At 42.6% G+C, this 13,205-nt stretch overlaps 1 protein-coding gene across 8 annotated transcripts in view; it reads right to left on the bottom strand.

Moving 5' to 3' along the window:
• MED12L (mediator complex subunit 12L) overlaps positions 1 to 13,205 on the bottom strand; it is a 315,648-nt gene that overhangs the window by 40,020 nt on the left and 262,423 nt on the right. For 7 of the 8 annotated variants that reach the window (XM_090055416.1, XM_090055409.1, XM_090055414.1 and 4 more), the window contains 3 exons: positions 12,873 to 13,034; positions 9,991 to 10,353; positions 7,191 to 7,347 (listed from right to left, as the gene is read on the bottom strand). In XM_090055416.1, the coding sequence (XP_089911542.1) occupies positions 7,191 to 7,347; positions 9,991 to 10,353; positions 12,873 to 13,034 (682 nt within the window). Of the gene's footprint in view, positions 1 to 7,190; positions 7,348 to 9,990; positions 10,358 to 12,866; positions 13,035 to 13,205 lie in introns of those variants that run through there. The other variant, XM_090055417.1, reaches the window with a different exon arrangement.

Raw genomic sequence — 13,205 nt, 5'->3', positions numbered from 1 at the left:
GCTTGTCGGTCACGCCCTCAGGGACCATGACCCCAGGGAGATGGGAGTTCAAGAAGAGTGGTTGCTTCTCAAGGAAGCGATCCTCAATGCACAAGCTAAATCTATTCCAACACGGAGGAAAGCCAGCAAGAAGGCACAGCAGCCCTCCTGGCTCTCTAGGGACCTAGCGGACCTCCTGTGGCTAAGAAGGAAAGCCTACAAAGGATGGAGGATGGGATTCACCTCCAAGGAGGCTTATTCTGCGCTGGTCCGGTCCTGTAGGGAGCAAACCAGGAAAGCCAAGGCTCCAACTGAACTCCAACTAGCTTCAAGCATCAAGGACAACAAAAAGTCCTTTTTCAGATATGTGGGGAGCCGGAGGAAAAGCAAGGGCAATGTTGGACCCCTGCTAAACCAGATGGGGCACCTGACAACTGACGCCCAGGAAAAAGCCAACCTATTAAATAGGTACTTTGCATCAGTCTTTCATCAGTCCCACGGGACGCCCATGCCTGCTATGGGACAGGGAGATCCGGGTGATGGGGATCCCCTACCCTCCATAAATGCTGACCTCGTGAAGGAACACCTTGAGAAGCTGGACACCTTCAAGTCAGTCGGCCCTGACAATCTGCACCCTAGGGTACTCAAGGAGCTGGCGAGCGTTATAGCCCAGCCCCTGGCGCGGATCTTTGAAAACTCCTGGCGCTTTGGTGTAGTGCCCGAAGACTGGAAGAAGGCCAATGTGGTGCCGATCTTCAAGAAAGGGAGGAGAGTGGATCCGGCTAACTACAGGCCCATTAGCCTGACTTCTATCCTGGGGAAGATCTTAGAAAAAGTTTATTAAGGAGGCCATCCTTGATGGACTGGCCCAGGCTAACATCCTAAGGGATAGCCAGCACGGGTTTGTTGTGGGTAGGTCTTGTTTGACCAATCTCATTTCCTTCTATGACCAGGTGACCTATCATCTGGACAAGGGAGAAGAGATTGATGTCATACATCTTGACTTCAAAAAAGCCTTTGATCTGGTATCCCACGATCACCTCTTGGCCAAACTGGCCAGTTGTGGCCTTGGCTCCACCACGATCTGCTGGCTGGGAAACTGGCTCCGTGGTCGGACCCAGAGGGTTGTAATCGATGGCAGTCACTCATCGTGGTGCCCTGTGACCAGTGGGGTCCCTCAAGGATCTGTCCTGGGACCCATCCTGTTCAACATCTTCATTAATGATGTGGACATTGGAGTCAGAAGCGTTCTGGCCAAGTTCGCCGATGACACCAAACTTTGGGGCAAAGCATCCACACCAGAAGATAGGCGGGTGATCCAGGCTGGCCTGGACAAGCTCAGCAAATGGGCAGACGAGACCCTGATGGTGTTTAACACGGAAAAATGCACGGTTCTCCACCTTGGGAGGAAAAACCTGCAGCATCCTTATAGGCTCGGCAGTGCTACGTTGGATAGCACTACAGAAGAAAGAGACTTGGGGGTCATCATTGACCGCAAGACGAACATGAGCCTCCAATGCGATGCTGCAGCTAGTAAAGCGACCAAAACTCTGGCTTGCATCCATAGATGCTTCTCAAGCAAATCCCGGGATGTCATTCTCCCCTTGTACTCGGCCTTGGTGAGGCCGCAGCTGGAGTACTGCGTCCAGTTTTGGGCTCCACAATTCAAAAAGGATGTGGAGAAGCTTGAGAGAGTCCAGAGGAGAGCCACGCGCATGATCAGAGGTCAGGAAAACAGATCTTACGATGACAGGCTGAGAGACATGGGACTCTTTAGCCTGGAAAAGCGTAGGCTCAGGGGTGATCTGATGGCCACCTATAAGTTCATCAGGGGTGACCAGCAGGATCTGGGGGAACGTCTGTTCACCAGAGTGCCCCAAGGGATGACGAGGTCGAATGGTCACAAACTCCTGCAAGACCGTTTCAGGCTGGACATAAGGAAGAATTTCTTTACTGTCCGAGCCCCCAAGGCCTGGAACAGTCTGCCAGTGGAGCTGGTTCAAGCACCTACATTGTACACCTTCAAGAGTAAATTGGATGCTTATCTTGCTGGGATCCTATGACCCCAGCTGACTTCCTGCCCTTTGGGCAGGGGGCTGGACTCGATGATCTCCCGAGGTCCCTTCCAGCCCTAATGTCTATGAAATCTATGAAATCTATGAAACCCCCCACTATAGAGGAACAGAACCACTGCCCCCCCACACACACATACAGTCCATACCAATCTGACCATGGGGTAAAATTCCTTCCTGGCCATTAGTATGGCATTCAATCAGACCCTGAGCAGAGCAGCAAGACCCTCTAGCCTTAAACCTTGAGCTTTGCTCCTAGCAGGAGAACTGGCATGCCCCAGTTAAAGTCCCTAGCCTTGACTGTAGCCAACATCCAATGCCTCTGTGAAGGTTTAAAAACACCCTGACACCTATAGCAGAAGAGATTAAGCTCAGAAGCATGGGAAACGCACATGGTAGAAAACAGGCATTGCTATGTCTAGATCATTCCCAACCAGTTGCTGTCCAACCTCTTTCTGAACATCTCCAGTGATGGAGAGTCCACAACTTCCCTAGGCAGTCTATTCCACTGCCTCACTATTGTAACAGTGCATATCCAGAAAAAAAGTACTTCAATCTAAATTTACTTTGCTTCAACTTAAAGCTACTGGTCCATGTGCTTTTCTCTCTTCTTCATGGCAGCCTTTCAAGTGCTTAAAGATAGCAATCATGTCCCCTCTTCAGTGCCTCTTCCACAAGCTAAACATACCTAGCTCCTTCAGCCTCACAGGACCAAGCCCTTGATCATCTTTGCTGCCTGCCTCTGGACCCTATCTAACTTCTCTGTGTCCTTTTTGAAATGTGGAGCCCAAAACTGCACACAGTACTCCAGATGAGGCCTAACTAGTGCCAACTAGGGAGGTACTATCCCCTCCTATGTCTTACACCTAATGCTTCTATTGATGCGGTCCAAAACCTTATTTGCCTTTTGTGTAGCTGCTGCATATCACAGATTTGTATTGAGTTTGTGGTCTACCAAGACTCCCAAGTCCTTTTCCATAGAGCTGCCATCCAACCATCCAAGCTCTCTGTCTCTTCTGTTATCTCCTCCCCAGCCTGTCTCAGGATCTGGAATTCTATCAAATCATGATTGCTGCCTCTCAAGTTACCCATCGCCTTCACGTCCTCCACCAGTTCTTCTCTGTTGAAGATACAAGATAGATGATCCCTTAGTTGAATCCTCTAGTTTCGGGAAGACAAAGTTGTCCTCTACACAAGCTAGGAACTGGCTCAATATTTTATATTTGGCTGTAATGTTCTTCCAGCAGATGTTTGGAAAAATGGGAGTCTCCTATCAGTACCAGTATCCATAGCTTTTGGATAGATTCGTCATGTGCTTGAAGAATGCCTCATCTACCTCCTCTTTCTGATTAGGTAACCTATAATAAATCCCCACACCTTTCATTTCTACCCAAATGCATTCCACTTTGCTGCCACCTTCCTCCTGAACCGAGGAACTAGTGTATGCCTTTCTAACATACAAGGCAACATCACCATCCTTTTTCCTACCCTGTCCTTCCAAAACAGAGTGAAATCCTCAGGGTTCACATTTCTAGTCATAAAAGCTGTCCCACCAGGTCTCAGTTGTGCCATTCAGATGGTAGTCATTTTCACAGGCTGCAGCTTCCAACTCATCTGGTTTATTCCCCATATTTCTCGTATTTGTATACATGCATCAGACATTTTGCATTTTGACCTCCTTTCTTCCCTTTTGTGCCACTTATTGCAGTCCTGTAGCTCTCTGGCCCTTTCCCAGAGCTAAGCTGCTTCTTTAAGCCCTTCCCCCCAGACAGCATGCCTTGTTGCTAGTGGGTTTTGATCACCATTCCCCATCGAACCTAGTTTAAAGGCCCCTTATTAGGCTGACCAGATAAAACCCAAATATGCTCCTCCCTATTCTTGTCAAATGGATCCCATCTCTTGATAGCAGCCCTTCCCCACCCATGGTTGAAGAAGCCAAGCCTTCACATTAATGCCAGTTTCAGCTACACATTCCCTTCCAGGATACAACAGTCTCTGCCTTCCAGGGGAAGAATCAATAAGAACATCAGTTGTGCTCCAAGATTAATCCTCCTGCCAAGAGTCTCACAGACATCTCTAACCTGGTCAGTGTCATTACTGGTAGTATCATTGATGCCTACATGGGCAAGCAGGAATGGGTAGCAGTCCAAATGATGTAGAAACTTTGACACACTGTGACATCCTGAATTTGGGCTCCAGGCATGCCACCCAGGCCCCCCAATCTGGAGAACAGATTGATGCCACTGTCCTTCCACAGAAGAGAGTTATCAACCACTACCACTTTTCTCTTTCTTCTTGGTGCAGCTGTCCAGGAGCCCCTGTCCTTGGAGCCTTTCATTTCCTGCTCCATAGGCTGCTGCCTCTTCTGCCCAATGACTGCAGATGTCCTCTTCTCTGCCTCTTCCTCAGAAGTTCCACCACAAAATGTTTGAAAGAAGTTGATGACTTCAATCTACTCTAATTCTGGGGGCCCTCCTTCTTCGAGTAGTCACATGCTACCCCCTTCTCATTGTCCTTTGGCCTCTCCAGTACTAGCCTGTCATAATTCTTATTCAAGTAATCTTCCTGGTCCTGGAAGCAATGCAGGATGGATACCCATGCTTCAAATCTGTGAATCCACTCCTCCATTGTAGACACCAGCTTACATTTGGTAAAGATGAAGTGTTCCTGACCTTCTGGGAGGAACACAAACATGGTACATCCCACACAGGTCACAACAGCTGATCCAGATTCTGTTTGTGCCTCCTTTGCTCCCTGGATAAAACCTATGCTATAAGGATTTAAAAAAATAAAGGGGTGGGGAGGAAAGGAGGAAAAAAGACACAACACAAGAACCTACACACTAAGCACCCACACCAGGGCCCTTGCCCACACTCAATCTTCTGTTCCCTGGCTCCCTCCTGGGGCAAACCACCTATCTGTTTGCTACTCCCATGGGCTGCCTTTTTATAAGGCTGCCTTATCCTAGCTCTACCCCTCAATTACCTAAACCAGCCCCATTCAGAGAAAGATCACTTAATCACTCCAGAAGGGGGAAGAAAAAAAAGAAACAAAGGGAGAGAGAAAAAAAGAAAAAAAAGAAAGAGTAGAAAAAAGCAATCACGCATGGGAAGAAGTGGGAGAGGAAGAGAAGAGACGCCTCAAACATACACTAGGTCTTAGGCAAACACTTTAGCAGCGATCAGCCACCCCAAGTCACTAACACAGAGAAAAGCCACTTCAAGGCAGTCCCATACCTGAGCTGCTTATTCCAGAGCCACTGCTCTGTTTACTGCTCAGCTTACAATGAAAAGGGAACAAACTAAGGAACTGGTTTCACAAGATGCATTCTTTTCATGGCCTTCTAATAATCAAGATACAAAAAACAATACTCCAGACACTATGCTAGTCTAAGATCATTTTCTAAATGCAAAGAGCCAGTACCATTTCAAATAATAAAATATATGATCATCATGAAAAGAAGGCAGAGAAAAGCAACTGTTTGAATCATCAAGAGGATTTGGACAGAGAAGGATTTAGTCCTCTCTTACTTATGTGAAAAATGAAAAAAAAAGTTTCTATTGCCTGAGCACTCCATTTCCCCTGCACTCATTAGAGATATTCATTTTCCCAAACTGCTAAATTTGTATGTGTACATCAGTTCTTTACCAATGACTTGGTATATAGCTAAGATAGCTTGGCTTCCTCTTCTGTAGGCTTAGCTACATTTAGCATTGTACCCAATGACAGGTACAAGACAGAAATGAGGTAGAAGAAGTGAGGCAAATCAAAGGAGAGGAATAGAAGGAATTTGCACATACAAGGTTGTAAAATTGGTTGCTTTTAACAATTCTTTTATTACTTAAGTCTCTCTAAAAATGCAGGAGTATCACCTATTCTAAGACTATTTACCATTGCTCCAATAGACTAAAAGACTAAGGTCTGTAAAGCAGTGCTGTGCCTGTCATGCAGCTGAGGGCCAAGACTGCAAGTCCTGAACTCCTGCATTTATGACACTGATTCTCAGTTCCCATGTCTAGTTCCTTAAAATACTCCCATCTGCCTCTATTTTACAGGACTTTTGCTAAGCATTAGGTTGGTTGTAAAATGGCTTTGAAGATAACATGATACAGGAACATTAAACTGGTACTAACGGTAGCAAAGCAATGTTTTCTGTTGAAAAATAAAGCATTCTACATATCAGGTCAAAAGCAGGAAGTCAGCAATTTTATATCAGCATACAGTTGAACAAGTCCATTATACCCTGCACACTAGGGGCTAAATGGCCTTATGTACTATGTACTGTCAGACAAAAATTCATGTGTACTAGCATGAAAGAAAACTGACATCATATGTAGTTCCTTTTAACAGTGTTTCCTTATTTTGTTATGGTTTCCTGCTGTTGTCTGAAGACTTTTCCCTAAAATAAGATCCATATTCAGAAAAAATATATTTGTATGTATATTTCTATAACTAAATATATAAACATTCTTCTCTTGTATGTTTCTTAGTGATATGGAAACTATTTCTTAAAATATAAAAAAAAATATTGTACTGCCCTCTAGAGCACGTAAAATACTTAACCTGGCTATGTGAATATAAATTGAGAGAAACAACCACCACTTACAAAAACACACGTGGCATGCAAATTCATTATTCCATAACACTTATCTTATAGTAGCGACTAATTGATTCATAACAAATTAAGGATTGTGATTGGACTACTATTAAAATATTGATCATGAGCAAAGGTAAAAGGAAATAGGTAAAAATAGGGTGGGTTTTTTTCCCTTTTTTTTTCTTTTTAAAGTTAGTGTTCCCATCTTACCTATAGGAAATGATCTGTCACCACTGTGCCAGAATTTTTCTTCTAACACTTTATTAAAGTTTGCAGTAAGATATTTTTCTCCAGTCTATGAATTCTATATGCCATTGCTAATAGGAGCTATATTTTAAGTTGAGGATATTTTTAGCTGAGAGAATAGTACCTTACATAAAACGAACAAAAGAAGCAGAACTCACTGAATCAGCAGTCACATTTCACTTAGGACCAAAGTAAAAGATAAAAGGCAAGAAAAGGGAAGAATAAGACAAAATTGCTGACAAAATTCTTATACAAGCAGTAACATATCCGCATTTACTTCCAAAGATCACACCTACCTGATGGAAGGGGCTGGTTCTGAACAAAAAAACCTGGCTGCTGCGGCTGTCCCATAATGTTATAGCCCCAGAGGGCAGACTGGGGATGGTGCATCATCTGAGACGAAATTGGTGAATAAGTGGGAGGCACTCTGTATATGTTATTCTGTGGATATTCCTTAAAACACACAGTAAAAGGGAATGTTACAGACATTCATACTCTATTTACTCATAAATAATGACAATTTTCTTACTAAATTATTAAAGGCTTTGGGGCAGTTCCTATTGTAGTTTACTATAGTGTAAAATAGATTAAGTGACTAACTACCTACAGGTAATTAAGAATGAAAAACTTTGTTAGAGGTCCCACCCTATTTCATCTTTTAGTTTTATACTAATACTGTAAATTATGCATGCTATATAAGGAAACAGTGAAAAGAGCAAAAAAGAAAAAAGGCTACAATAAATCCCCATTAAATGTGCATTCAGTAAAATAGTTAACCTACAGCTGGCATTATTCTACAGTATATAGGATGCAGTGACAAAAACACTGCTATTACTTGAAGAAAGAGTGCTAGAAATTGTATGCTTTCTATTCAATAATGAATTACAAGCTTTAGCTTCCGGAGAAGGGAAAAATCAAGCAGAAGATTGTGTTTACAACATAAGGAGCTATATAATATGCATGTTTGTGTACCACTCCCTCCTATTTATGAAAATCATTAACATAGCAATCTAATCTCCACCCCAAAAACAAATAAATCAAACTACAAGAATAATAACACAAAAATCTAGGAAAAATCTGAAACAAATTCCATAGGAAAGTCAACTTCACTGAAACAGATTTTATTCTATAGTTAAAAGTGAGCTCTTATAACTAGGGCTGTGTGAAATTTCATCACCAGTTTTGTTTCAATGCTTTTTCGACTCATTTCAAGGTCGAAACAGCAAAATCAAAATGAAACAGATATCATGGAAACAGTCTCAGAACAAAACAAGGCAAGTCAAATTGTTTTGTCATTTCGACACTGTTTTGAAGTTTTGCCCATAAGATATAATGGAGAAGGTTGAAACAGCCTATACCTTTGTCATTTCTGGCCTGATTTGGATGAAACTCGCAGGAACGGTAGCACCTTCTGAGGGCATAAAGACAGCCAAGCTCCAAGGAGATAGGTGCAGGGGGGTTAGAGAAACTGCACCCCAAATTCTTGAAAACAAAACTTGTGTCACGTGTATGTGTTAAGCCACAGCAAGGTCAAAACTGCAGGCATGCTAGCCCCTGTGGAGGCCAAAAAGCTTACTAAGATTCATGGAATTAGGTGCAGGGGGGCTGGGGAAACTGTACCCCAAAGTCAGCTGCTGATAGGCAATACTAGTGCCATGGGTGCCTATGTAACTGTGTCTGTCTTGGGGCATGGGGGGGGAGGGGGGGGAAAAACCACTGCAGACCTGGCTGCTAGGCTCTGCTGTGGCCATAAAACCTGCCAGCTGTTAAGGAGATGGATGCAGGGGGGTTCTGGGGCCCTGCAACCCTAGCTGCTGAGAGGCAAAACTCGTGACATGGGTGCTTGTGCAACTGCTGCCTTTTATCAGGCAGCAGGACTAAAGATCCCCCATCACTTGCCATCACAGACCTGGAGGTAATAATTGACCACAGTATGAACATAAGCCAGCAGTGTGATGCTATAGCTAGCAGGGCCAACAATACCCTGGCATGCATCAATCAGTTGTTTTTCCTGCTTGGTGCAGGGGGCTGGTTTTGCTGGAGCTGCATCAATTGGTGCATGCCAGGGTACTGTTGGCCCTCCTGGCTACAGCACTGCACTGTCAGCTCATGTTCATACCATGGTCAATTATTACCCCCAGGTCTATGCTAGCAAGTGATGAGAGATCTTCAGTCCTGCTGCCTGATGAGAAGCAGCAGTTGCGCTGGCTCCATGTCACGAGTTTTGCCTGTCAGCAGCTAGGGGTGCAGGGCCCCAGACTCCCCCTACACCTATCTCCTTGACAGCTGGCAGGCTTTGTGGCCTCAGCAAGGGCTAGCAGGCCTGCAACTTTCACCCTGCTGCACCTTAACACACAGCATCACTCACGTCATGAGTTTTGCTTGTCCGCAGCTTGCGGTACAGTTTCCCCTCAAACCCCTGCACCTATCTCCTTGGAACTTGGCTGTCTTCATGCCCTCATTCCTGCAAGTTTCATCCAAATCAGGCCAGAAATGACAAAGTTATAGGCTGTTTTGACCTTCCCCATTATCCAATGGGCGAAATATCGAAAGTTTCGCTGTTTCAATGGAACAGAACAGAACAGCTGTTTTGAATCTAAACAAAATTTGGAATGGAACACTGTTCCATCGAAACACCGGTCAAAACGGGCTGCTGCTGTTTGGCACAGCCCTACTTATGACATAGTTGTGGAATTTCTATTTGAAAGAGACAGACCTGAATAAAAGCCCACATTCCGAATATACCTTGAACTGAGGGAAATTTGACAGTGAATCCAAAATATATCAGAGATGCTTCTCTAAAGCAAACAAAAGACTAGATAGTAAGCATGCATGAGTATGCCTGACAATCCTGATCTAGTCTAGCATGTTTCAGCAAATTTCTGTTAATATTCAAATATTAGTCCATTACAATAACATTTTGGTACATCCATCCACTTGGTATCCTTATTTGGTAACTTTGTATTTTCATCAAACTTTCACCTTCATTTCTTTTTGGGGCTCAGTCCTGCAGGGTGCCAAGCAACTTGAGAAGATGTGAGAGAATTTAGCAGCAAGAAGCCATTAAGTCAGAGACCTAGACATATAGACACTTACATCAGCTCTTGAATTTGTTTTAGTCTTTCTTTTCCTGCCCTTTGATTTCTTTTCGTCATCTGTGCTAGGTTTTCCCTGATCCGACAGCTCTGCTGATTTTCTTTCTGGTTCCTGAGAGACGGGTGTAGTAGGCTCTTCCTCGTCCTCTTCTGGAGGTAGCAGCAATGGCTCGAGGTAGTAGCTTCTTGGCTTGGGTTTTGGATGCATATGGTATAGCAGAAGATGCTGCTGCTCCTCATATTTTATTACTTTCCTGTCAACACGAACTGTACCAAACCAAGCCCAGGAGAGAGGAGCAGGATTTTTATGTCCCTCAAATAAATCCCAAGGGGACACCTTCTGTTTTGTTGATACCTGCAGGCCCTGTCTCAAAATAAAAGCATATCAACACTCCTAAAGTTACAGGATAACAACCAAGCAACATGAAATACCTGCCATTGTACACCATCATGTATAAGTCTCTTTTAGGATTTATTTTGTCCAGTACCAGAAATATCAATTACTTATTTGGGTAAAGATTCAATCAGTGTACAAGGCTGGCACTTGTTAGAATCATGTTATGTTTTCATAGTATTATAGGCTGATAGCCAGGAATACTATATAGCACATTTAGAAAATGTGATTATTTTCTAAAATTAATACCTTATGTTCCATCTGACATGCAAACAAAACAAGTATCAGAAAAAAAAATAGTCTAACAAAAAACTGTTGATCAGCAGATTAAAGCATGAGTCTAAAACACTCCCCAACTATTTCTGTACTTTAAATGAATCTGAATAAATGTCAGAACTCCAGTGCAGGAAATGCAGTACCAAGATTGTAAAATAAAAAGCTGCATTCCCCTTGGAAAAAAAACGCCTGATCTTAATTAAACAAAAACCCTACATATGCATGTCTCCATAGTGCACAGAATCCACAATGTATAATCCAGATATCACTGCCTCTTCTTGCAGTTCTTTCTCCATCTTATAGCAAACAAGTGATAGATCAAAGGAACCACTAAGGATCCCAAGCCAAGTATACTGCTGAAATTGTTAAATCTATACCAACACTACTGGTATGTCATCCTCATTTCAAGGTACCACAATACCTGAAAAGAAGTTATTATTTAAGCTTTTCCACTGCAAAATCTGATTTAGCTGAAAAAACATGCAAATTTGTGGTATAAAGCTGGATAGTTTTCTGAGAACTATTAATCTACAGAAGGTTGTCTATATTGTTCAGTTTAGGAAGTGTCTGCAGTCACTTAAATCCCCCAAATGTGTTCCTGACATTCCACATTCAGCTGGTACTATTAAAAAATGAGAAGATTCCTTGTTTTGCCCAAATACACCTAGTTTTCAAGAACAGAATTCCTCACACTTTCAAGAGCCAAAGTGCTCTTGCTTTGCTTTAGGCAAATGAAAATGCTAGCCTCCAGTTTCTGCATCTTAAGTGATTGTTAAATGTCCATTCTCTTTTGCTCAGCAGCTAAGCACTTCAGGCAGGGGGCACATGCCATATTTAGGAGCTGCTGTTGAACAGGATGGATAGCTGTGCCCCACAGGGAAAGTTTTGCTCAGAATTAAATGTGGTACCCAACAGTCATTCATTATTCTCCTGTTCAATATGCATATCTGGTGGTAGTCAAGACTGCCTCATTTCACAATATAATTTCAACACTAAATAGATGGTACACTCTGTGTTTTAGAGTACAGACAGAAGTGCAGCTCCTAGCTGTAACTCAGAATGATTTGCGAAATGTCCAGAGTTACAAGGTTACCCCAAGCTGCAGCCAGGGTCCCACAGCAACAGCCAGGGCTCTCTGCCAGCGCTTGCTGTTTAAAGATTGGGAGGTTGGGGAGGCAGTGGATGAAGCTTATCCTTGGGGTTTGCCAGCTGGTGCTAAAAGGTGGAGTGGGTGAATTGTAGCCCCCCCTCACCTCAGGGGGGCTCCAATACACCTGCACCACCTCCCAGAGGGGGGACGGAGAGCCTAAAAAAAACCCAGAGCGAACTCCTTCGGTTCCCTTCTCCCCCTCCTATTCTGAAAACACTGGCAGGCTGGGAGCTCAGCATACACAAGTTACAAAAGACGCTTCATTTTGAACCATTATTATCTGAAACCTCATGCAATGAGGGGTCAGATTGATCAGCCATTTTTTAAAGCTGTCTGCAGCTGTACACTTGTTTGGTCACAACTATATACTAATTTCTGTGGCTAGATCACGCAAAAGTTGTCATTCCTGTCTGCACCTCTAGTTCATAGGGGTTCATAGCAACCTTTTATTCAATATAAATTGTATGGGTTTTGCATGCCCAGTTTTGTGCATATAAGTGAACACCCAAATAAAGTGAACAATTAAGAAAAGCAAAATTTCACTCTTCTTGACAGACAAACTATTTAAAACCAGCTATCCAAACTGCTCAAAAAAATTGCAATTAGTAAATTATTTCAAGATGGATAGTTTTTGCTGATTGCATGCAAATTTTCATACAGTTCATCTAAATAAGAGTAAACATTGTATGCTTATAAAACATATTTGATATTAAAAAAACCCCCAGGGATCTTGAAATGAGTTTTTAACAATACTGTTCCATGAAGCTGACAACCTTCAGTCTACCAAGAGGGCCCATTTCTTCTGTCGGCTTTATATCATAACTACAATTTTAGTTATAGCTTAGAAAAAGACAAATTATTCATCTCTGCTATTTAAAGAATATTCCATTAGAATGGATGAAATACCAGGAATATAATATACCTCCTTTGAATTACTGCTTAACAGACGTATAATACTTCTGTATTCATATGCTCTAAAGTTACACAAAATATTTATTTGACTTTCAGATGCAAGAGAAAGTCATAATAAAAATAACATTTTAGAGTAAACATTTACTCTTGCCTGTTTCTTATCTATGGAGTCAAATCCTGCAATTTTGTTTCCCTTTGTGTCAATCAAAGATCCCATTGGTTCACAAGTAATAATGTCACAGGTCTGTTTTGGCAAAGGTAGCAGCTGGCGAACTTTGTCAATACTTTCTGAATGCTTGTCTCCTAATTCTTTCTAAAAGAAAACAGAGAAGTACAAATGTTACAATGCTTTCACAGTTTCAAGATTCTCTAAATTAATCATTTCCTTTTCCTTATACCAAATGTAATTAGATGTTTGAGAGCACAATCTTTCTGCTGTTATAAAATGATTTCTGAGCTTTTTAAAATTTTATTTCAACAGCGG

This window comes from Crocodylus siamensis, chromosome 6 (assembly GCF_052110815.1).
Source record: "Crocodylus siamensis isolate JL-2025a chromosome 6, ASM5211081v1, whole genome shotgun sequence".
NCBI classification, from domain to species: domain Eukaryota; kingdom Metazoa; phylum Chordata; order Crocodylia; family Crocodylidae; genus Crocodylus; species Crocodylus siamensis.
Note: the sequence above shows the minus strand (reverse complement) of the source record. Positions and strands in the feature narration are given on the sequence as shown.